Consider the following 26,103-nt stretch of genomic DNA (forward strand, 5'->3'; position numbering starts at 1 on the left):
CAGGCCCCGCGGTGGCATGGGTGAGCGAGGGCCCGCCATCGCCGCTTGCGGCTTTAATTCTATATGTTCTGTCAAACCATTGACAGCAAATGAGACTTTTTATGGTGGTGTTTGGCAACAAGAAGGTCTGTGGTACACAGTTTGAACTGGTTTCGACTCAATTAGGATTAAGTTTGGGTGAAAATGTAAAACTTGTTTTTATGTACAAAATGGGTAGTGGAAAACTGCCATTTTTGGTGTAATACGTCTAAAAAGATCTCATTATAAGTAGTTCAAATTGTATTAAATGGAATAATCAAAATAGCTGTGTTACAGCAAAGTGGTGTAATTTTCTGAACTTACCAGACTTTTCTAGCTGTCCCCTACAATATTGTCGAAATACCAATATTGAGGTATTTGGTAAAAAATATTGTGATATTTGACTTCATTTTTCCGCCACCTAAGATGAACTCAAGGTGGCTTACAACGGAAAATAGCAGCATCCTGTGTCAAAATTTCTTTATTTTAAGAAGTACAACAAATGTTGTAAGAATTTTGACTTTGGTTAAATATTACCAAGACATTATGAGATAAAAAGAAAAGGGACAAGGCTGGCTTGTATGAATACAGCAATGTCTGTAAGCAATTCAGAGAAAATGTAAGGGAATTTACAGTTTACAAACTTGTTTTAAAAAAAAAAACACACACAAACAAATTGTACTTATCTGTTTGGAAAAAGCTACTATAACATCATCTACAACATGCTTTATCTTATAATCTACTCAGCGTTGGGTGAGTATCTTCCACACCTGAAGCCAGTCAAGTGAGCATCACATTTGATGGTGTAGGTGAAATAAAGAACTCCTCTTTTCAGCTGACAGCTTAAGGAATGAGTTCCTCGCTCAGGAAAGATTAGACACCTCCCTGCTAAGTCATTGTAAAGCACATCCCGATCCCAGACTTCAAACCTCAACTCCTGACCCAGTTCCACTGAACCAAAGTTATAAGTCGCATTCCATACTGGGTTATTGTCGTCCATCACGGTCTCCGTCTCTTCGTACATACCGTTGTAGAAGATCTTAACGTAAGCATCTGTTTTCGTGAAGGTGTCTGCCCTCAGACCAGCAGCTCTGTGGATGTCCAGTCTTAGAGTTCCTCTGCCTGCCCGAAGCGGACAGCAGTTGTGGTCCAAGTTGGGGGTCGGGGAGCAGTTCTTGAAACCCATCTGCCCGTCCCTCAGCTGGTTCTCTTTAATGTACTCTGTGACAGTACTTCTAAGGTTAGCGCTGATCTGTGAGTCTTCCGCCAGATGATGCAGAGGGAAGATAGCATATGAAACCACATCAGGGTTGTCGTCGAGGCTGTGCATCCAGCTGTGGTAGGCTTCGGACAGATCCTGCTGGTAGAGGATGTCAGGGAAGTACCTCTCCCCTCCGATAACCTCGATCTTATGGGTCATGAAGCCCTGGTAGAAACCCATGCTCATATTGCCCTTCAAGAGGTTGTCACACTTGTTGGAGAAGGATGCATTGGCAGGGACGAAACCCAGAGCCATGCGGAGTTCAATGTTAAGACAGTTTTTGATATCAGACTCTGAGAAGCCCTTCAATGTGGCCAGGCAGGTCCTAAATGCTGTTATTCGCTTCACTTTACCACCAAGATGGACCTAGGAAATACAAATGATATTATAGAATAACTGTCAGATGCTAAATTCATCATCTTGTCAAGTTTCAATTTATAGTTATGACCTTTCAGAAACTTTTCCAGCCTATCTTTAATTTAGTCTATCTTTAATCTTAAATTTTCCAACCTCTTATTTATTTAAGATGATTAATTTTTCAGAGAAAGTGCTGATTGAGAGTTGAGTTCTTCAAAAGTGTATGTTCAAATCAATTAGACAAAGACACTGGTTTGTATTGATGTCAAAATAGAAATTAAGGATTCAAGACCATGTCAGAGAGACATTCTGTAGCAGAAGAACGACAGTATGAGAGGCCAGGAAAGAGGACCTGGTGTATGTAGTGTGTTCCATAGGTGTCGATCAGCCGTCTATACAGGGCTCTGCTCTGGCTTGTATTTAAACTCTGTGGGAGTCTCTGCAGATGCCTCATGAACTCTGCACTCAGCTGGGGATGGTCAGCAAGCCTGTAGCTGTAATAACAAAAGACAACAACAGATTATTATCTTGACCCGTATGTTGCAAACACAATAAGCTGTCGAGTTCATATGAAGCTGTTGTAACTTTGCCAAAAATGCGTTTCCTTTGTGCACTATTAGTTTGTAAATCAATTTCAAACCTTTTGCTCCCTGAGGAACATCTGTGAGCTGTCGTTTATATTTATCTTTCACTTTTTAACCACTCTATGCTGTGACCTTTGCCACTAATACATCTGCCTCCTTAACATGCATAGTATGTCGAGAAAGATGGTATCAGCAGATGGTTTTTACTCCTTAAGCATTACTATTATTACATATATCAATATTACATTGGTTGAGCCACCACTGAGTTTTATTGCTGTTCTTAATTAATATGGGAATAAGGATGTGTTTAGCCAAATGGGATAATATTTAAATTTAATAACGGGATTCCTGTGTTAACTACACTCTCACGTGCTGCACTATACTAGTATGTAACAATGGTGCAAATATCAGTCTGATTGATAATAATAATAATAATAATAATAATAATATTACATTTTATTTCTAGAGTGCCTTTCAGGGTTCTCAAAGACACTATACATGATTTAAAAGGATCATAAAAACACACTAAAAGCACAAGATAACATGACATTAACCACATTTTTTGGATTTAATAATCCCAGTAATATTATATCAATCAACACTTAATATATAATGGCAATGTCCCATTTTTACCATGCCACTATCCTTTACCTGTAATAGGTGCAACTGATTTCATGGATGGCAAAAGTGGCTTTATCCACACTGTGCTGCGAACGAGCAAACTTGGCCAAGTCTGAGCGGCTTCCTCCCATCACTGCCTTGCCAATATTATCTAAGCTCAAACCCAGATCCCAGTTGTTGTTAACTAAGGAACTGGAGCTGCGCAGCAGAGAGTCTACAGAGTGGTGGAGGGCACTAGAAAGCTGCTTACTGCAGCGGCTGAAGGGACGCCAGTCAAGTACTGCAGCTGGGAGCTTCTGAATCTATGGAGGAGAAAAAAGGCAGGATGTACAGTGGGATGCAGGTGCCAGAAGAAAAGATTTAGAGGAAGTGTGATGTAAAAAAGACGGAGCAGAAGGCACAAAAAGAGGAAAACAGTTTGATGGAAATAACTGCAGGACGTTTAGACTGAATGAAGACACCCTGAAAAGGAGTGTGGAGAGAAGGCTGAATTCTACAGTACTTACCTGTCCCATGTGGAATGGGTTTGGACACAGTGTACAGGTGTGGTTGTCAGCCAGATGACCTTTAACATTGATGACATATGCTCCTGTTCGACGCATCCGTACCACATCAAAACCTTCCCCAGCCAGGTTGTAGCCCGGGACAAAAGAGGCTTTTTCACACTCTGGCCCAGAGCCAATCCGACAGCTCTGGACCCTGTGGACATCCAAAATGCCCGGCAAAGCCAACATAAACAGAACAAATTTGCCCCTTTGGAATCCTTCAGCTGGCATGGTTAACTAAAAATAGGGTGAAAATGTATTCAGTAAAGTCAAAATTTTGTATTTGTATATACATTTTTGTAATTAAATACTAATTTTCTACCTTATTTTGCTTTTAAATTGAACCACATTTCCACACGTTTAACAGTGATCAAACAGCAGGGTTGCTGCTTGTAGGAAACTGTCTCATAATAGATGACGAATTATCTTATTGTCTGTTACACAGTTGATGTAGATGATCTTTTAATCCGCCCTTTTTTATAAACTGGGGCATGGTATCCTGGCACAGATGCTGTGTCAACACAAAACTCATGCACAATAGAGACATGTACTAAAACAACACGATATAAGAGGAGATATGCTTTCTTACCTTCGACTGTGTTTGATTTATTTTCCTTCAGATTGTGTCTTTGTCTTTTTGTTGTTGCTAAAATCCTTCTCCAGATTTTAACATCCAAGAAAAATACATTTGTCGTGCCTATCCCTCTCTACTAACTCCATTGATGGCACCACTCGCTGTGAACTGCAAACTCTTGATCCTGCTGCAAATGAAATCACTGTTGAGAGAGCTTTGGCTTTACTGGCATGACTGCATTAAAATCCAGGCGGGTGCACTCTTTTGTCTGTCTTTCGCCGTATGAAAAAGACCTAGGAGGGAGTTCCCTGGCTTCAGGGCTATGTGTGTCTGTCTTTCTTTTTGGCTCATTCTCACACGCTCCCTCTCTCTCTCTGTCTCTCTTCCCCAAGGTCTTACCAATTTCCTCAGCATGAGTGGGTTTGTTTTCCTAACAGCTGTGTGTGTGTGTGTGTGTGTGTGTGTGTGTGTGTGTGTGTGTGTGTGTGTGTGTGTGTGTGTGTGTGTGTGTGTGTGTGTGTGTGTGTGTGTGTGTGTGTGTGTGTGTGTGTGTGTGTGTGTGTGTGTGTGTGCGCGCACATGTGTGGGGGAGGGAGCTTCTTGTATAGTCACAAGAGTAAAGATGAACATCAAAATGGGGCACTCTTTACAGGAAATGGATTTACTTATGTGTTTGTATGTGCATGTGAGTGTATTGTATGTGTGTGTGTATGTGTGTGTGTATGTATGTGTGACTGTTGGAGTGACTGTGTGTGTTTTTGTCTATATAATGTCTGACCCAGCCTGTCTGTGTACAGATAACCTTAACCAAACCATGAGGTCAGCTTTGCCATTGTCTATTTATGGATGTTGGTGGTTTTTTTCAGTGAAGTTGGGGAAGATAAATGCGCATCTCTGTGCTCTGTCTAAGACATTTCTTTGACGTGGAAGTGAAACTTTGTTTTTCAGCCCAGATTAGCTCTTTTTATTTAGGCAAGCAATATGTGACTTAATGCCACATTTACAGACTTGTGCATGCTTGCTTCCTGTGAGTTCACTTCAACTGTAACTTGCATTTTGTACTAACCCTAACAGTATGATGTGAATATAACTGCAGTCATGAAATGTTAAATGTGTAAGCACAAAACCAAAACTCATACACATCATACACACCTGTTCTTGTTACAAGGTCTTCACTTTGTGTACCAAAGGGACCACTGATCAGGGTATTTATAGAGAATTTAGGTCACTTCTAAATGTCTCATATCTGGAGACAAAACAAGGATAAATACAACATAAATATTGACACATATTCATGAAATTGTTTTTACATTGCTTTAATTAGAACTGAAGTGCTTAATATTGACATACATGATATAAAAAGCAAAGTACAAGACATTTTAAAAAATCATCATTATGCTTCTGTTGTTTATATAAATTTATACTGTAAACTGTTTTATAAATGCTACATTCAATCAACATCCCATAAAATATTCAAGTAATTAAATGCAAAGTAAAAAATGTTACATGCTGTTGTGAGTCTTGACCTCAAGGGGGCAGTGTTTGTAAACTGTGGCCTTTGGAAACCAGCTCTTTGCCTTTCCCTGTTGCATTTGGTGATTTCAGTGGCAGATTGCTCTGGATTCAAAATAATGTGTTGTTGCATGCTAAACATTGCTATCACACACACACACACACACACACACACACACACACACACACACACACACACACACACACACACACACACACACACTATGCTATCAGAAAAAATTCTAGCAATACATTTTTCTCTAAAACTATTAAATTTACTGCCCCTAGCAGTTGTTAAATGTGAATAGCTGACTGGTTACATAAACATTTCACAAGAAAAAATAATAAATGCAAAGTACAACTCATTAGAAGTTTGACTACATAAACATTTTAAAAAAATAGAAGCTACATAACAGTGATTTCTGGGGTGATATGGAAAATCAACAAGAAAGTTAAAAACAATATCTGTGACACCAGATACTTCTACCTCTGAGTGTCAATGCTTTGGGTATATTTCAAGCCTCAACCTGCTCTGTCTCCCTGTCTGCCTCCCTCTCCCCTTCAGTACACTCAACCTCTCCGCCTATTTCTTCATACCCTCTAGCTGTCCTAAACCCAGACAGCCTCCTCCTTCTCTTTAGCAGCAGTACTGCTCCTACAACCACCAGCACCACCATACCCATCACTGCAAAAGCTACCCCTGTCTTTTCTGCACTAGACATCTGACTCGAATCTAGCTTAAGCTTTCGTACAGTCTCCTTGATTTCCTCTGGTGTGGCCAGTTTCCACATCTTGGTCTGCCCTATTCTGACCCAGCTCTTTTCTCCCTCAGTCATCACCATAACAGTGTTAGTGGCTTGCATGCTAACAAGTGGAGGTTTAGTGAAAGGAGGAAGATGGATCGGTAACAGATCTCCACCTGTGAACAGTCCTGACTGGACACAGTAAAGAATTTCACAGCCATCACTCACTGTAGCAAGGTGCTGACTGAACTTGGGAGGGCAGCGACGTTGATTCCCTGCCAGTGGGTTGTTAGACTGACAGCTGAAGAGGCCTCCGAATGGCACTGAGAATCTAGTGCCAGTTTCATAGTTATTGCTCACACAGATCATTTGGCCATCTGAGAGAAACTTCACTGGAATGAAGTTTGGGGGGCAATTTTTTGTGTTGGTGAGGGGGTTCAGAATAGAGGGGCTGTATATGCCTCCAAATAGATACCCTGAGTTGTCTGGAGCCTTTCCATTTACAGAGCACCAGTAGGTGTTGATCTGAGCAGAGCGAACATAGTAGTTGTCCTGACACACTGATTCATGACAAGTGGACCATCCCAAAAACCCACAGTGATAGCTTTCTCTGTGGCATTGGTACAAGGTGTAACCCTGCTGTCTCACTTCTGATCTCAGTAAAGTGGGGGTGTATGGTGGACGACAGGAGAAGTCACCGGTATCTGGGTTTTTCTCGGCCAGGGCCTCACAAAGTGGGCCTGCATCTCGGTTGATAGGAATACACTGCTGGTAGACACCCCCAAAACTAAGGTTTGTGGCAGGGCCCTCACAGGATGAATCATCAATGTTGGCCTGGAAGTTAAAGTTCTTGGAGTTTATGTCAACACAGCCAGGGCGGGTGTTGACCTTGTAGTACTGCTCTATGGCCTGAATCACTGTAACAGCTACTTTGCCAACTGTAGGCTGTGGCAGGTCAGGGAAGGTGTTGGTGTTTATAAAGTAGTGTAGGGGAAATCCTGCCCGATCAATAGCAACCAGATTGTTTCTGGTACTTTCCTGCCACTTCTGCAGAGTGATGCCAGGATAGAAAGGTGTACCACCTCCATGGCTTTGAATAATGGAATACTCAATATTGGACTGATACTTTTGTTGTAATGAGCTCTGTTGGGTAGTTTGACTGCTTATGTCAAACTTGAGTTTGTCAAAAAAGTTTAAGCCAGCCTGTGCTTTGACAGTGGAACTGTCGGACACACTGTCTGACACATAAGAAGAACGGAGGTAGTCTTCTTGCATCAAAGTAGCCCCGGCATCGACGCTATTGATAACATGGGTTCCATAGTCCAGCACCATCTTCTCTGAGAGGTAGGCTGCATTCCTTGTTTGGTTATTCTCAATGGCATCAGCTATCTCTTTGACTTGCTGAGCAAAGCGGAAGTCCAGATTGAAGTCTGGATAAGCCTTAACTGTGTAGATGAAGTTACGAACCTTAAAAAGAAATCATTAAACATCATTAACTGTTATAATTTAGTTTTTTGTAGTTTTTTGCTGTACATGTTGCAGTTTATTTTTTATTTCCTTTTAAAAATTACTATGTAACACCTGTTCATTACAGATAAAAATAGCCTAAAGCATGGTTTATTTATACACACTGCCTCTTTTAAATAAACTGAATAAATATAGGAATATTGAAGCACAACAGAATAAACAAATATATGAGTGAACCATGGTACTAGTAGTACTTAATTTATACTCAAACAAAATGATTTGGATGTTTTAGCTCTTGATCAACAAACTTTGCCTATGACTATGTGCTTGTTCATTTCATACATTCAAACTATGAAAAATACAAAACTCACCTGAACTCTAGCTGTGGTTGAAGAGTCTTTGACCTGGTGGGTTTTCATCCTCTGGTTCTCAGTAGAATATTTGCCATTCAGCAGCGAGAGAAATGATACGTCTGCATTTATGCTTCGAGATGATGTGCTTTTCTGTTCCAGCCAGGAGTTGATAATCTCTGAGCTGGTCTCCACTCCTGTTTCCTTGTAGGGGATGACAAACACCTCATCTGGGATGAGGTAGAGCCCGTCCTCAGTGGTCTGGCATTGGAGGTAGCTGAGGTTCATGACTCGACCCATATCCATGTTCCGAAGATTGTCCCAGCCTCCTCCAGGCAGCACCTCCAGTGCTGTGATGGAGAGGTTGGTGGAGGCACGACACTGTCTGAGCCAGTTTGTGGGGCGGCTGACAGGGACTGACAAGCCGACATGGAGGAGAAAGAAAGCCAGGAGGGTCACTGCTCCCTTCATCATGACTGTATCAGAATTGAAGGCTAGGATGATTGAATATAAAGTTCAAGCCAAGTTCCTCCTTCTTTGTCATATGCTATTTATCATATGACAAACCGGAACAACTGGTGTAAAAAGGTGTGGCTGTGATTTTGCTTTCATCTGCATGTTCATTTCATTTGCAAAGTATAAATACAATAGGCTACCTATTTAGAACAGAAAAAGTAAAATAAATCAGCTGGCCAAAATGGGATTATCTGTCAAAGATTTAAACCAGAATACTTTCACTCAACTATGACTCATCTTGTTTTATCACAGATCTTCAAAGTGTAATAAACTTAATTAAACTTGAAATATGTCTTAAGGACACAAAGACCTGGATGACTTGCAATTTTCTTCTATTAAACCTAAACAAAACAGACATTATTGTGCTTAGCCATAATTCAGCTACACATCATAACAAAAACCAGGAAAAAAGATCATATCTGCACTGGTTTCCTGTAAAACGAGTTTTGATCCAGGAGACAAACACCCTGTCTATGTTTAAGAGTAGGCTTTCCTTTTTGCCACTTTCCTTTTTGTCCTAGACTAGCCCCAAGCTATGCTGCCATAGGTCTGGACTACCAGGGGACTTCCGACGTTGCACTGAGTTCAATCATTATTATCATTATTATTATTATTATTATTACACAGCTCTCTGTGGAACTTGCATTGTGATATGGTGTCTGCTCTCTCTGTCTGTTTCCTTTGCTGATAAAACTACAGTGTCCTGAAATAACCTGAGAGTAATATGCGGAAGTCATAAGAAACTTCTTATGCCAAGAGTTTTTAAACTTTAACATTAGAACACACTGTGCACACTGGAGGATTTGGGGTGCATTCACTTGTAAAAAAAAAAATCATGAACAGTAACTATATTTTTATTTTGGGTGTAATGCAATTCTGTATTCCCCTATGAAAAAATAAACTATCATTTTAAAGAAAAATGAGAAAATGAAACAAAGAAAGCCAGCGTCCCAACAAGAGTGAGGGTGATAAGACCAAGAAAAACTGAAATGTAAATTTAAGCTTAACCTACACCTAGAAGAGTTTGAGGGAATCGTACTAACACTTGATAAGTACTGGTATTCTATTCCAGGATTTTTTTTCAAAGTAAAATTCGCTCTCTAACTTCCTTTTATTAAAGAGAACTAAAAGCAGATATTAAAGCAAGCCTGATTTAAACAAAGAAAAGAAAACAGCTTAACCTAGACCTAGCAGAGTTTGAGGGAGCCAGGCTAACACTTTGGTTGATAAGTATACTGGTATTCTATTTCAGGGTTTGTTTTTCAAGGTACATTTTTGCTCTCTTGACTTCCTTTTATTAAAGAGACCTAAAAGCAGATATGAAAGCAATACCTGATTTTTTAAAAAAGGAAGTGGCGGTGTTTTCACATGTTTGTACTATGTCACATGAGCCACCGTCATCCGGAATGTCCAGAGAATTTCTGATTGAGTCACTGCCAACCATACATTTTTTCCAACCATGAAATAGTACTGAGGAATTAGATCAAAGTGCAATGTTAGTTTAGAACACTGTGCTAAGAAATTACCTGAAGTGTTTTGTCATATCACCTGTGTGAACTTTGTTTGCAATTGATTTTGCATAAATCAATCATGGGCAATAAAAGATTACCTCTGACCATTCCCTTCCCTCCAATGGGTCGGCTGGATATAAAAAGAACATACTTTTTTAAAAATAGTTTAATGGTTGCCACGCTTTACTTGTTACAGTACAGTAAAATATGACCGTTATGAGGATGTCAACTGCCAGCACTCCTTCCTGACTCTCCAGTGAATTAATTGTTTCTGAATCCATCCAGTAGGTGGCAATATGAACCTTTACGACTGATGAACTCCACATACACTCAGTATAAAACACCTTCACTCAAGAGTTCAACATCCCACTACTTCAGCATGTAGTATCACGATTATCAGTTATGTATGAACATGGATCATAACACGTTAATCCTTTTTCGTATATGCTTTATTGATTTCACCTATTGTCAGTGGTAGCTCCATCTCTTTGCACCACTACCTTTCTCATGCCAAAAACTCACTCAGAGAAAGCACTATTAACTCTTCTGCTGTCTTTAATTTCCTCATAATCTTGGATGAGGACGGCATGTCAATAGTCATCAGCTGGGCAATCCCATTGCTTCACCCGCGCTGAACCCCAGTTCTGTTTTTTTCTGCTGAAGATAAGAGGAAAACCCAACGAACACAGCTTGTCACACCCCTCAAGCCTCACTGTTGTCAGTGATGATTAGCTGCGTTTTGCCAGCTGTCGAGTGTCATCACTCGCTGATGTATGACCAACCTGGTCCCACCCAATTATCTTCTTTTGATATCCATCTATGATTGGACTCTCTGTAAACAAAACAAACAAACAAACCAGATGTTCAACAACATTAGTTTGTGGTTTTGTAATGCAGGTTCAACCACATAGACGTGTTATATTCAAGGTAATTTGTGACCACAGTTGCTGTTTGTATCGTATGTGTGAATAGACAGGGCTACAGACGCTTTGCTCCCTGTGCGTAACGGTGCGTAATGACACTGTTATTAGCATCACTCAAAAACGTTACGCGCACTCTTGGGCGTTCTCTTACGTGACGTAATCAAACGGATTAAACTTTAAGCAAACATGCGCCAAAATAGTGTGTTTGAGTACACAAAACGTGCATGATTAGTCACATGTTAACAAACCCTTGCGTTCAATACAATAAAACAGCTCTTTTAGCTCTGAGACCTTGAACTAAGTGGTGATATGACTACTGGAAAAGACAAATGAACTGAAATGAAAAATTAAATACTGGCTGAAACATGATGTATAAAGGCTCGGTTAAGTTTGACTTTTCTCAGTTTCATATTGTGTACAACATTATTTTCCAAAGAGTTCCAGGACAGTGAATGTATATCCCGTCATATTTTGTTCAAAAAAGTCAGAGGACAGGTGCTTCAAATTAAAATAGTTTTATTTTTCCCACACAAATGCAATGTCAATTCAGTAAAGACCATGGCAGATGGGGACAGCGAGAGGAGTGTAAACAGCGGTTCAATATTTTTCTATTATAGAAAAACTGTAACAAAACAAAAAAAAGCACACTCAAGCTCTTGGAATGCAGAGGTATAGTCCACATAGAAATCAAAAGCAACCAGAAACGCTTTTGGGCAGCATTTAGAGTTCAGTCTGAGAGTTTTTACTTCTTGGCTGCACCCCTGGTTCTGGTAGATTTGGCGGCCTTGCGTTTGGTCTTCTTGGGACTCTTTGGCTTCTTGGGCTTCTTGACTGCAGCGGGCCTCTTGGCTTTCTTAGGACTCTTTGCCTTCCTCTTTTTCTTTGGTGACTTCTTGGTTGGTGTGGCACCGGCTGCTTTCTTGGCTCTTGTCTTCTTGACCTTTTTCGCCTTCGGCTTCTTCTTAACCACCTTCTTTTTGGGTTTGGGGGCCTTCTTGTTTAGCTTGAAGGAGCCCGATGCCCCGGTGCCCTTGATTTGGACCAGGGATTTGTTGATCACCAAACGTTTAATAGCGGTGAGGATTCTGGCTTTGTTCTTCACCACGTCGTATCCACCTGCCTTCAGAGCCTTCTTCAGTGCTGCCAGGGACACGCCACCACGATCTGAGGACGCGGACACGGCCTTCAGTATCCGGTCTGACACTGTGGGACCAGTCTTCTTCTTCTGAGACCTGGCTCTCTTCTTGGGAGATTTGGCCGGAGCCGACAAGGTATAAGGAATCACAGCTGAAGACATTGTCGAAGCTCTAATACCAGGATCCAGTGAGTGAGGTTCACAGAGAGAGAGAGAGAGAGAGTGCGCCGGGGGTCAGAGTGTTATCTCTGTTTGCCCTCTTGACAGTTTCAGGGTTTATATAGCCCTGATGAGAACCGTGTAGGGTGAGCCCCGCCACCAAAGTGCGACTCTCCTCTTCTTCCACAAACTTGGTACAGTTTGTGTTTTCTCCAGCTGGATTATTCTGTAAAAATCATGCTTAAAATGTTTAATATCCATACGAGAAGCACATAATAAGAATCAGCATGAACTTATTTGCCTATATATGCATATAGTTTGGGGATTTTATCAATTATATTAAAGTTTGTGGCTTAACTAAACACTGGTAGTTGTAAAGCATAATTTTAGAATGTGTATTTTGAACATTTCAGTAAGAGTACACCATCTAAACAATGTAGTACAAACTTTTCAAATTAAAAATGCACAAATAGTAATGTGTCTGATATATTGCCTGCAGAATTTAATTTAATTTAAGCTGTTTTTGCTAATTAAATTAATTTAAAGTTGTCCAAAGAAACACAGTTGTCCATCAGACCCATTATACAGTGAACTCAAAATAAAAGTAAATTCCAGGATTCCAGCAGGACTGTTTTTAGGTGAAATGATGACGTTTGATTACTAAAAGTACATTTTTATGTGATTATACGCATAAAATATTACCATTGGTATTGCTGTATTGTACTATTTGTCTTTGCTGTATGGAGGGAGATGGACCTCGGCCAAAACAAGAGTTATCAGCCTGTGAGGAGGGGCAACAGGAAAAACGAATTTAAGATATAAATTCGCGGGCCTTTTTAAACTTCCCACTATTTAAGAAATCACCAGTGAAGGATATATTCATCTTATGCGTATATTTTCTTTTAAAAATCTGATTATTACTTTAAAAACGCCAGATCAGACTACGATTTGACAGCCATTGTAATCGCTTTATCCAGGACATGGTGACATGTAAGGCTAAGACTTCATCATTTCATTATGAGCCTTTAATGGACTGTGTCCTTTTCGTAGAAAATAGATTAATTAAATCAAGCGCAAAGGAATCAATGCATTAATGCCAAACTGCACTACACATTCAGATCACCATGTAGTGCATTTAGTATGAATAGTATGATGTAGGATTTTAGACTATTTTAAATATGTATTCAGTCAGAGACCATTAATTCATTAATCATACTCCAAACATAAAATAGCATTTATATTATTTAGAAATGTTGTGTTCTTCTGCATGTGTTTAATGCTGCATATTTAATTGTTTAACTGAAGGCACAATCAACAAGTTTGAGGTGTATTTCCATATATTATGTAATCAAAGGCCTGATTTCAGTTGCATTTACAAAGATTATTGATGAAATCAAGTGTTTGGCAGTAATAGAAGTCTTTATAGCCTGTTTATTAATTTCAAATAGCAGGTTGCAATGTTATGCATATTACAGATGCCTTTAAAAAACTTTTAACCTCATTTTTATTAAATTCTGATGCAACAATTAAACTGAAAACTTGAACAATATCTTTGATGTTATTTGTTTCAAATTCGAAATGACCAGTAGACATATAGAGATGGATTTATATTTGGTTTGGTTTTATTTTGTCATAGAACAGCCAATATTGTAAAACAACACATTTATTGCATAAGCAAACTTTCCTCTATTTGTTTCTTTCTTTTATAAAGAAAAGTAGAGTGTGTTTTGTGTATGTGTGAGGGAGGGAGATAATTGTCAAACCTTGCCTTCTGTAGTGCACTGATAGCGCCTCCTCCTGTTACACACAAACATCCAATGAGCGTACACACACATAGCACATATTTCAACATCATGATGAATATGATTTTCAGCGGGAAGTCAGTTCCCTCTTGACTTACATTTTGGCACTCACTGAATAAATATGTAATGAAGAAAGCTCACACTGGAGTTGGGGTGAGAAGAGTATTAGTTCAGATCTATAATCATTTAATCTGCAATCTATCTGTAATCTTAATGAAAACCAAGAGAAAAACTCCTTTACCTAAACCGTTTCACCTGCTTTAACACTGTTTATACTGTACACAGCTCAGGTTTGGTGTAGGTGTGACTGACATATTGTCATAATAAAACAACAAGTTTTACTTCCATGAGAAAAGAGTTATTGAAACTGTTTTCAGTTCAGGTTGTTGAGGTTTCTATATTTAACTACTGTATATTTAAGAGAGAAAGGAAAGAAATGAAAGTAAGAGTAAAAGAAAGTTCACACATCTTTTTCCAGCTCCTCATTCAGCCCTTGATGTTTTTCGAGCTTGTCGTATTCCTTCTTCCTGATGTTGCTCTCACTCAGGATTTCAGCGGTCACCAGTTTGTCAGTCTGGATCTGGAAGTCCCACATGATCACTACTCTGCTATTCTCAACCACCTTAGGAGGTGTCTTCCATCCTGACCTAGGGACTTCCAGCCCATACTTAGTGCAGATGTTCCTGTACACTATGCCAGCCACTTGGTTATGGCATTCCATGTACACTGTTCCTGCGTGCATCTTACACCCCGCTATTATGTGCTGAACTGTCTTAGGAGCATCTTTGCACAGCCTGCACCTTGGGTCCTGTCTGGTGTGGTAAAACCCCACCAAATTGATCTTGTACTAAATGCCTGTTCTTGTGCTGCCATGATTAGTGCTTCTGTGCTGTCTCTCAGACCAGCGTTTTCCAGCCACTGGTACGATTTTTTGATAATAACCACTTCTTTTATCTGCCGATGGTACATACCGTGCAGGGGCTTGTCCCTCCATGATGGTTCATCTTCCTCCTCTGCATTATTGGGTTTCTGCTGCCTAAGGCATTCATCTCATCTTTGGGGGCAATTTTTCTGATGTACTCCTGAATCTTGGTTGTATACAGTAATTAAATTACTAAAGCACAAATATTTTTTTTATAGATATAACCTCTTAATGTTGCTCTCAGAGTGCACCAGAATTATGTATTTGATTTAAAAATGTACAACATTTTCTTCCGGGGAGCATGCCCCCTGCCCCCCCTACAGGGTTGGACTGAGGTCCAATGACCATAGTCTCTCAAAATTCTGTAGGAAACATTGGATCACTGGATTTGTAATATCAAATTAGAAGTGTGTTGTTCTACTTGTGTGATATAGGATTCTTGCAATTTACTTTTATTTTATTGGCAATATGTTATAAATCATAATAATTTAAATAACTTTATCTATATATATGCTGTGAGTGTGAGTGCCCCTCCGCCCCCGCGCATTATGTACTCAGCTTTTTTAGTCCTTACCTGTTTGCATCCCTGTATATGCCGCACTTGATGGCAACTTGTGCACTTTGCTTTGAATTGATGTCCAGAGTCATTTTCCACAGCCCCATTGAGTTCTTGATGAAGTTCTTGATGCGCTAAAGTACCTTCTTGGGAGACAAAACGCGTGCTAAGGGGCCCTCCTGGTTGGCAAAATACAACTGCCCTCTTGGGTGGCAAAAACGTTCGCTAAAGTGCCCTCTTCAGTGGCGAGAGCGCGCTGTATGTGCCCTTTTTTTTCTTTTTGCCCCTGCCCTTCAAAAAGTCTGTGCACGCCACTGGCTGTTAGTATCCTGTTGATGTTGTACATTTCCAAGCAGTCCAAGTATTCAAGTACAAAGATGTATGTTAACAGAGAGCTGCATTAATATCCAAAGAAATAAGGTCATGACTAGCATGTAGACCAGTATCTGAATGTCAGTTCTTCCAGTACTACTACTACAGTCCTATATACATATGTACATATATATATATGTATAATTTGTAGCAGGGCATATAAGGCAAGGAACTTATATGTGTATTGCGCTGTGTTCCTTCAAACTTCCGTAGTAAGTAAATGGGCTGTTAAATGTGGTTTAAATCAACAGTATTCATCACATCCTCCAGTGAGGGCCACTGTCAACTGAGTCATTCAGTTGAACAGATGAAAGGCCCCTAGTTGCCCCTATAAAGCTGTTGTTTTGTAACAATAAGTATCTACTGTGATTTATTCCTCCAGTGTTCTCAGAAGGTGCTCATGAAGATCTGAATCTTTTCTTTCATTGTCATTGACTGTCCACAGGACATTTTCATTCAATGAATCCACGGGTTTATGACAGTCTTACATTCATGTGATGAGAGTCATATGTTCTTGTGTAGCCTAATGAATAACTAGGATTTTTTTTTTTACTGTAGAAGTAAAACGCCTCAACAGACTAAATTCACCAGAGAGAATGGCCATAGTTGAAGTTTTAACAACTGACACAAAAAGTGTGTTAATGTCTCAGTATTAACATTTTTTAAATGTTTGTCAAGAAGCTCACTTAAACCACAATAAATAATTTTCAACACGCATCACAATTTTATTCTTTTACTGTGGATTTTTTCTCTTTGTAGGAGTGGTGTGTTTGTGGGATGATGTGACCCCCCCCTAACAGGAATGATGTAGAACCTGTTCTGTTCTCCTCCACGAAGCATGTGACCATGTGATCACCGTAGGCAGACAGATTGAGAAAACTTGTGACCAGCGCAGCAGCAGCAGCTCGGCGTCTTGCAGATAAAAATTGGATCGCAGCGACTCCACATCCCTTCATTCCTTCACCTCTGTCAGGCAACATGGACTGCGGAATAATCACATCAAAGACCGTCCTCCTCTTTCTCAGCTTGGTATTTTGGGTAAGTTGTGGCATTTACTCCACCTGCAGATACATTAATTTATACAGACGTGCTTTCTAGGATGCGGGTTTGGTGACTTGTCATTTTATGTAAATCATCGCTGTTTATTATTATTGTATCATGTGTGTATAAAGTTTTACACCATACACATGAAACGTTTTGGTAAACATCATGTTAGCCTGCCTCATTGCCTGCCTTCACTGTACTGCACTTCCTCATTTTGACTGTACCTCAACATAGTCCTCATCTGCCAAGTACATTCTTCATATTACACAAAGCTATGTGTAACATTTTCCAGTAGCCTAATGTGAATTTCAGTCCAGCACAGTTCAGTGGAATATTAGCTGACCGGATATTTACTGTAACACTGTGAGACAGCCGGGTGTGATCTCTGACTCACAATCAAAGTGTGACCAGAGTTAATTTAGTCTGTGGCTTTTAGTCAAGGTAAGATGTAGAGTCGCCTAATGTTTGCTAATGCAAGGTTTCTTTCCTCATTTGACCCCACTGGCAAACAGTTGCCAGCCCTCCTGTCTGTCATTTAGAGGAAAAATTGGTTTTCAAAAAGCCCAGTAAACTTGTGTATCTCTGTAATTAGATTACTGTGAGAGAGTATGTGTGTCTGTGTGTGTTTGCAAAGGAGAATACAGGTAACGGTTTATCTCTTTCTACTCTCTTGTTTGCTATCACCTACTCATATTCCAAAGTCCAGCTATTGTTTTTTTGTGTTTTTTTTAACTTGCTAGGTAATAGACACACAGCATTTCCCTACCATATGGCAAAAATATGTCACATACAACAAAGGTTTCTAGTTTCAAAGTAGAAACTCATAAAGTTGTAGCCCAATTATGTAGTATGTCATGTTTACTTACTGTTAATGAAAAATGTAGGGCACACATCATACATGGACAACCAAAGTCCATGTATTAGTACATAGAGTCTTAAACATCAGTGTGTTGTGGGATTACCACTTTCTCTACTAACAATAGGGAAAGCCCCTACTGCTCATCATCAAATTTTATTGTTGGGGCTTTTTTAAATCACTGCCAGAATGACTGGCCTTGACTTGAGTTCATTGGTAAAGAGGACTGACTGTAACTTTAGCAGAAGACAGATTAGTTCGAAAACTTTGAAAATATCAAATTAACCACTCAAGCACTGTCTGATCCACTGGCAAGTCCATATTTTGAAAGCCAAGTTATTCTAGCTAAATACTGAGTAAACCAACTTCTAGTGAAGATCCCAAAGTTACCAAACCTGAGGCCTGAATATAGAGAAAATTAGTATAAAAAGATCAACTGAACAACTACAATACTGGGCGGAAAAATATGTATTTTTTCTAAATTGGACAAACTAAGAAGTGATTTAAGGAGAAAATCTAGAGTTTAAGAAGTTAATTTGTTCCTAAGCACATGAACATATATGCTATGGCTGTTCTTTTTTCAAATTTGCAAAAGTAACATAATGTCTGCCCTGAAACCTGGACTAAAATATAGTTCCAGTGCATTTGCCACACTCAAATGTCATCCCTGCAGTTCAAGAAATATCACCCACAGAGATTTCTTCACATTCCACAGAGGTGGCACAGTGCATGAACGCTATACGCTGTGTAAGCCTCTTTGTGCTGCTTCTTAGGCACAAGATCAGAGTTTCTGGAAAGATTAGGGGTGAGAAGTGTGGGGGGGGGGGGGGGGGGGGGGGGGGGGGGGTATGGAGTAACTACCCCACAGGGATCCCGTGACTATGGAGTGATTAAGAGAAGTGAGTCATGAGACAGAACTGAAGGATGAATGATTGTTAGGCCAAGTAAAATACACATTCCCAATCATTAAGAACAAACAAAAGCACATAATGTAAAACGGGAAGTAATACTGAAAGTGACGCTGATTCGCAGTCACACATGGAGGGGTATTTCTGACTTTTTCAACAGAAAAACAGTGGCTTCATCTAAAACAATAATTTACTTGCATATGATATCTGTTAATTCTGTAACTTTCATCACTCCCCCCTCCGATATGTGAAATCAGTTGTAGATTTTGCTTTTTCGTCATTTATTTTTCATTGTCTCCTTTTATCACAGACCAGTATTGGAATCCAGTCTGACAGGGAGTTTCAAAGGGCAAAGGGAAGTCAGGAGCACCGATAATGAGATTAATACTTCAGACTTTGTTTTTGTAACAGCTGTTTTTATTTTTGAAGAGGGTTTAGAGATTAGATTGGCAGACAGATACTGTAAACTGAATAAATAACTGTGTCATGTTACAAAATGAGTAATAAAATGTAATAAAATTAGATTTTTAAAACAATCCCTGTGGTCAGACTTGTTTCATACCACATATGAAGTCTCATGATTGATGACCTCATTACTGAGGCATGACAAAAAAGTCATGATGATGGTGTGATTTAACTGGGACTGTTGGTAACCTTTACAACTTGTGTTCATCACGCGATCACAGCAGATAATAAGAGGTAACAAATCTCTAACAAGGGTCTTTGTTCTCATTTTTAATTTGATGATATACATGACTACAGGCAGACTACCATTCTCTTCTATAACTATGTCATTTTTACAGAATAGGACCATATGACTGATGTGTGTTTCTCAAATCCCTATTCATACAGTAGAGTCCAAAAGTGTGCTATTCAAGAATGGAAAAGTGGTCTCAGTCTTTCGGACCCTACTGCAGAAGGTTAAACATAGCTCTTTTCTCTCAGTTTCTTGCTATATAACGTACAGAATATGAACGCAATGCTTTCAGCTGCACGAAGAGAGAAGAAACAGCAGATATACAACAGCAGATATACGACAAATCTCTTTCTCAACAAATCTCTACAGTACCTTGCTTTGTTAAGAGTGAACTCAATGTATGTTGAGGTTTTAAGTTGAATCATCTAGTGCAAACCTAAATTGCTAGAGTCGAAAACATCCAAAATAGGACAGTAGACTGTAGTTAAAGTCCCCCTTCTGTTTTATCATTTTAAAAGGTCAGCACATTCAGATGTTAACAATCTAATAGTGAATGTAGCATTAATTATCTTTATTTCAGTGGGATCATTACTTTTTTCTTTATTCGCCATGTTAAATATTCCCTCTGTAAACCATAATGTTAACTCGACAATCATAAATGGGACACTTCTGACATATTGTGTTGCTTTTTTCTTACCCTGGCAGGCTGCAGGAGCAGCGTTGGCCTACGTTGGTGCCTATGTGATCAGGAGCTATGACAACTTTAACAGTTTCATCCAGGACAAGTACACACTGATCCCTGCCGCTATCATCATCGGCGTCAGCGTGGTGATGTTCATTTTCGGTCTGGTTGGATGCTGTGCCACACTCCGAGAATCCAAAGTCGGCCTCAGCTTTGTAAGTGAGAAGTGTGTGTGTGTGTGTGTGTGTGTGTGTGTGTGTGTGTGTGTGTGTGTGTGTGTGTGTGTGTGTGTGTGTGTGTGTGTGTGTGTGTGTGTGTGTGTGAGCCAGAGGGAAAAGGAGAGTGAAGCATTGAGAAGAGGAATTTATTTACTCTTGCATGGACAACTGTTGAGTCCATAGATGGAAATGCAGAAGAAAACTTGTCATTTCAGTTACTACTATAGTTGTTGTCTTTGATGTTTCATTTTGGTTTTCTTAATTTGTGAAATTTACTTTTGATTCATAGTATTTTTACTTGATATTCTCACATATCTTTCTCTTTCTCTCTTGTCTAGTTCTTTCTGATCATCATGGTGATTTTTGCAGCTGAGGTGGCCGCTTTGGTGTTGAGCTTCATCTACCAAGGAAAGGTGAGTCACATATAGGTGTACTCTGTCACAAAATGTTTACCGCTGACAGTAAATTATATAAAAACCATCATGTTAAATCTGCTCTGGAACATTTTTATACTATTTGTATTTTTCTTTTGTCTGTCCAGATAAATGGAGACCTGGAGCACTCTATGAGTGACACCTTTGCAAAGTACGATGGACAGGATCCTGAGACCACAGCTGTGGACTACCTTCAGACTCAGGTTAGTGTTATAGCTGACAAATCATTCTCATGTTGATTTTCATTCTCTTCAACCTTATCTGCTTGGCTTGCGCCCTTAGAGTTTGCTTTCATTTCCCTTTTCTTGTTCTTTCGTTTTACTCAACATCGTCTTTCTGTCTCTTGCTTTCAGAGAAAAAGGTCAATCTAAAACACCAACAACTATCACAACAAATTACTGTTTTTCAAAGTTGTCTTGTGTGTTAATGCAAAAAAATAAAGGAAAAGGTACAGTCTTTCCTAAAATATTTTAAGTTTTATGATGTATATATTGTGTGATGCCTTAATATTTGCAATAGCTAAAATGAATTGTGAGAGAATAGTCCTTAATAATGTGAGCAAACAAAAGCTACTGCTGTCTACCTGTGCAAGCTCTACATGCAACACGTTCACAAGTCTGGGGTTTTCATTGTGGGACATGTAGGAAATGACTCACTGAAGTAGAAGATAAAGGAAGTTGATTGTTGTTAAAAATATATATGAGACTTCACACATCCCTAAAACACCTTTATAAGTCACTGAACATTATAGAGAAATAATGTCTTTATTTCCCTGCAACTCCCTCTCACACAGTGTCACTCTTTTCTTTTCACTTTTTTCATTGTCATATATTTTGGACTCTTTTTGGGTTCTATATTAACTGCTGTCTGTTCTCACTTTATGCAGTTGAAGTGCTGTGGTATTAAGAATTACACCAGCTGGTCCAACACTACCTGGTTTAGAAGCCACAACAACACAGTGCCTGTGTCGTGCTGTAAGAACAGCACCACCCAGTGCACTGGCAGAGTGGATCAGCCGGACCTGCTTAATGTAGAGGTAAATCATACTGTATCATCAGGATCTTTGTATTCTTAAGTAACCTTTTCATATTTATTGTTGTGTTTGGGATTAATTATTGTTTATGTGTATATGTTTCTGCTAAGGAGACTTTGCAAAATGACCTATCTTATGTTGAATTAATGTTTGTTTGGGGGTTTTTTTACCATTTTTTATGTTTTTATGACTTAACATTAAGCCTTTATTATTTTCCATCTGTAGTGGGTTGGTGTGTTCTCACACTGTGCTTGTTCATGTATTTTAGGGTTGTGAGGCCAAGCTGGAGCGCCTCCTACAGGGTGTTTTGGGTTATGCCATGCTGGTCATTCTGGGCTTTGCCATCATCAAGGTAAGGACGACACCTGTCAGTATAACCAGCACACGCTGTCAGCGCAATGAGCTGCACATCACGTCGATGCAACATATTGAGCCTCTTTTGGAAAAGAATGAGGATTCGCATTATACTCTATATTGTCTTTACACCCCCAACTTTTTTCATCTCGTCACATACCATTTTGAGCTTTTACATTTTGAGGGTTTGTGTCTGATTACTTTTGTCTTTCATGTTGCAGTTCTTTGGGATGCTGAGCGTATGTGTGATCACCTGTAAAACTAGCCAGAGGAGCGGCTACCAGCCTCTTTATGCTTGAGACTCTCCCTGCAACCACCTACCACTTTCTCGTTTTTCTCCACTAGGTTTGCTGAGCACTTGTTAGGAGCTAACAGACATCCTCATTCTGCAATGTCTTGAAGTATCCAAGTTTTGTTTTAATAATGGTATATAAACTTTACACAAGTGGCAAACCTTGTCTAAAGCACCAAATCGGCAACAAATGTTCCTCTTACCTGTCGTTGTGCTATTTTTATTACACAGTTCCTGAAGTTTCCACCTATTACCTCCTTTTATCGTAACATATGAGACCATTTAAAAATAAATAAATAATAGAAGATGTTGATCCCCATTAAAGGGTTTTGTTTACTCTCTGAAAATTCAGATTTTAGTTTTTAATGCTGACTGTAAGCCTAGAGCAGCTGCTATGACATCCAAAGAGAGAACATATGACAGAGCAGAAAACTATTTTGGACATGAAGTCTTCTTGGAAATTTTGCAGAGCCTTATCACTCTGCTGCATCATGCAAATATTCTTTTACATGGTATTATTCTCTGGAATGTACTATAATGATGGACGTCAAACTATATTGTTAAGCTTTTCTTGGTGGTCAACAAAAGAATAGCGGTTTATTGCCTTATTTAGGGTTGCAATATGTATAGCTTAACTGAATGATTGAATATATATATATATAAAGGTCAGTTATCTCTACTGAACTGAGTTACAGTTATACATAGTTTGACTTTGGTTGTGTTTATTGTGTTTCTAAATTAAAACATTTCACAATAATAGAAAGTCTGGTGTAGTTCTATCACACTCTAGTATAGCATTATGTACGTGTAACATTTTTCAGCGTACAATATTCAGTTGGTCTTTATAAATGGGATGCACACATTTTGCATCCATTTTTATTATAAAGTGAATGGGAAAACCAAATAAATCTGTCTAATCCTGTGATAATATCACCATGATGTGTTTTATGGTCAAACTTTACTGGTTTCGGGTTGTTTTCCAACACATATCTATTAAACAGTGTACATTCAGAACATCATGGTAAACATGACCTATGTTGGTTATCTCTCTCTCACCTTCTGACTCTGCTGATAAAGAGGCCCTCAGTATCATACACATACTGTAGAAAGTAGGAGTGTTCTTCTAACACAGGCCTTGTCAGTATTTATATTGATAAATGAAAACACAAACCCTTCCAGCAGTGTCATAGTCATCAATCATCTTTGAGCACAGATTAGAGGAAAGGTCACACATTGATGAGGCTGTAGATAAAACTTATTTTAACCCTCAGTTTGTTAAAAAATATATATATGTTGAATTATCCCTTAAAATATTCCATTAATGATAGAATGAACCACCAACCACATTTATACACTTGTTACTTCCACATAGTCCACATCCTTTAAACAGTCAAATATCCCATACTATCACCCCCAAAATTTAAAGTCATCACTTTAAAAAAAAAAAAAAAAAAAAAAAGTATTCAGCTGCAGTAATCAAGAAATTCCTTCAGAGGGTGCTAGAGTCAAAAGTTAAAACCAGCAGTTGGTAGAAGTGAAGAGCATAGAGGCGAAGAGGCCCTAAAGCACTTTCTACAGTGGTTGTAGAAGACACTGTACTGTATGTAAGTTCGTATTTTGTTGATTCATTTATGCAGTTATTATGTTTATATATTGAAGATTAAAATGCTGCAAGTCTAAAAACTGGCAGAAATAGGATTTCAAAATGCTTTCAAACTTGAGGAATCACATCCTTCATCAATAATTTTTTTATTCACTTGACTCTCACTAAACTTTTATGTCACTTGCTGCTCACATTCGAGGGTTTCAATTATTCGTTTTACATGCAATTAACATTTCTGTGTGGTTCTTATCGACAACGTCCAGTGATAAATGATCCCGCTGCCTTGTCTCATTCTGTGTCCCTCTCATATCTCTTGACTGCATATCTTATTCAGTGCATATCCTCACTGCTCCAGGCTGTGCTGACATTTAGACAGGCCAGTCCTTTTCAGAGTTGGCACACACACAGCTAGATAACCTTGTCAGCTCTGAGCCCTGTTTCCTCCCTCTTTCCCCAACTGTCTGCCCCCCCCCCCCCCCTTTCACTCTCATGGCTGTTTATCTCTGTGTTTGTGTCTGTTGTCTCGGCTCACCTTTCCTCTGTTGTCACGCATGTTTCACTTCTTACCTGTTTCTGTTTTACACTTGAGATGTATTTGCAACTCTATCTCTTTCCTAGACCGCCCATCTGTCTTCTGTTCTGTGCTCTTGGTTTCCTCAACTTCCCTCGCTCTGTCTTTACATTACCAAGTGTTAACCCATGATATCAGGTGGTGCAGCAAGCAAGATAGCGCTGTTTTCCAGTAATGGTGCATACAGTCAATAATGCAAATCAATGAATGCAGTGTAGCTGTAGTGTAAAGACAATTATGATTTAAGATTTTTTTTAATTTGTCAATAGTTTCTGTGTTGGGTGAATGGGTTTCTTATGGGTTTTTTTTTTTACGTAAAATTGTCAAAGAATATGTAGGGAATTCAATCAAACTTATCAGAGAAGCTCAGAAAGCTCATTCATGACCTTTAATAAAAGAGGTATTTCAGTGATTTAGAATTGCACATCTATAAAGTTAGGACACTCAAAGTGACACATTTTTAAAAGAATGGTGAAAATTAAAGCAGCAGAGGCTGAATTATTGTGGCTTTTAGTCCTTCCCTAGTAAAAGTCAAACTCAGACTGTATGTAAAGATGGATGTAGAGAGGCGTGATATCACCCATTTGTTTGCATTGGAGATGGTTAGAAATTGCAGCTTCTGGTGGGTGCCATCTTTTCCGTTTTGGAGCCAAATAAGTGGGGCGTTGCCTATCAGGCTCTGGAAACATGCCCTGCTACCTTGGAAACAACGAGCAGTGCACACTTGGGCTAGCTACTTTCATTTAAAGTCTGTGTAAAGTAAGAATAAATATGTGTTCTGAGTTTGACATACCACAGAAGTGTGTTGTTAACCACCCAATTTGAATGATTTTTTAAAAGATATATGAAATTAGGCCTCAAAGTTGTGTAAAAATCAGCCTCTGTCTCTGCTCCCAAACGCTGTGGGCCTGTCCACCAAATTCGCTAGAATCCCGCCCCCTACCAAGTGTCACCTGTCAATCAAAATCACCACTGCTACCTGAAACAGGGACGCTATGTCTGAGAGCTTTCTGCTGCTAGCTCAGCTGCTAACTCAGCTAACTGGCAAACTGTAGACTGTAGTAGTAGTAGTGTTAGATCTAGTAACAATAACTCGCCACTAGGCAGGTTAACCACTGAGGAGAGCGACCTGTAGTAGTAGTTGTGTTAGATGTAGTAACAATAACTAGCCATTAGGCAGGTTAACCACTGAAGTGAGCGGCCTGTAGTAGTAGTAGTGTTAGATGTAGTTACAATAACTCGCCACTAGGCAGGTTAACCACTGAGGAGAGCGGCCTGTAGTAGTAGTGTTAAGGGGCGTTCAGACCAAAAGCGTCTGACGCGAATTGAGCGGCAAGTCTACATAGAAAATCAATGTAAATGTCGCGATAACACGCAATTTCATATCAGGCGGTGCGAATGAAGCGAATGAAGCATCTGAAGTGTCTGAAGGGGCGCGAATAAAGTTGGAAAAATGTAATTTTTCAGGCGACATCGCGCTGTG

The 26,103-nt window shown here is 39.3% G+C and overlaps 4 protein-coding genes across 4 annotated transcripts; 1 reads left to right on the forward strand and 3 right to left on the reverse strand.

Annotated features, from left to right (window-relative positions):
• Positions 1-463: 463 nt before the first annotated feature.
• prf1.5 (perforin 1.5) lies at positions 464-3,617 on the reverse strand. The gene is made up of 4 exons (XM_062418068.1): positions 3,348-3,617; positions 2,872-3,143; positions 1,989-2,130; positions 464-1,645 (listed from the first exon to the last, which is right to left on the reverse strand). The coding sequence occupies exons 1-4, from the start codon at positions 3,615-3,617 to the stop codon at positions 758-760; spliced, it is 1,572 nt and encodes a 523-aa protein (XP_062274052.1). The 3' UTR covers positions 464-757.
• A 1,755-nt stretch (positions 3,618-5,372) lies between these two features.
• On the reverse strand, positions 5,373-8,611 carry mpeg1.1 (macrophage expressed 1, tandem duplicate 1). The gene is made up of 2 exons (XM_062417680.1): positions 8,054-8,611; positions 5,373-7,682 (listed from the first exon to the last, which is right to left on the reverse strand). The coding sequence occupies exons 1-2, from the start codon at positions 8,504-8,506 to the stop codon at positions 5,988-5,990; spliced, it is 2,148 nt and encodes a 715-aa protein (XP_062273664.1). The 5' UTR covers positions 8,507-8,611; the 3' UTR covers positions 5,373-5,987.
• A 2,870-nt stretch (positions 8,612-11,481) lies between these two features.
• On the reverse strand, positions 11,482-12,355 carry LOC133979100 (protamine-like protein). The gene has a single exon (XM_062417538.1). The coding sequence runs from the start codon at positions 12,277-12,279 to the stop codon at positions 11,725-11,727; it is 555 nt and encodes a 184-aa protein (XP_062273522.1). The 5' UTR covers positions 12,280-12,355; the 3' UTR covers positions 11,482-11,724.
• Positions 12,356-16,806: 4,451 nt separating this feature from the next.
• On the forward strand, positions 16,807-23,368 carry tspan36 (tetraspanin 36). Its single transcript, XM_062417492.1, has 7 exons — positions 16,807-16,966; positions 20,139-20,330; positions 20,672-20,746; positions 20,875-20,970; positions 21,654-21,803; positions 22,069-22,152; positions 22,376-23,368. The coding sequence occupies exons 1-7, from the start codon at positions 16,907-16,909 to the stop codon at positions 22,451-22,453; spliced, it is 735 nt and encodes a 244-aa protein (XP_062273476.1). The 5' UTR covers positions 16,807-16,906; the 3' UTR covers positions 22,454-23,368.
• The last annotated feature ends 2,735 nt before the right edge of the window (positions 23,369-26,103 follow it).

This window comes from Scomber scombrus, chromosome 4 (genome assembly GCF_963691925.1).
Source record: "Scomber scombrus chromosome 4, fScoSco1.1, whole genome shotgun sequence".
Taxonomy (NCBI): domain Eukaryota; kingdom Metazoa; phylum Chordata; class Actinopteri; order Scombriformes; family Scombridae; genus Scomber; species Scomber scombrus.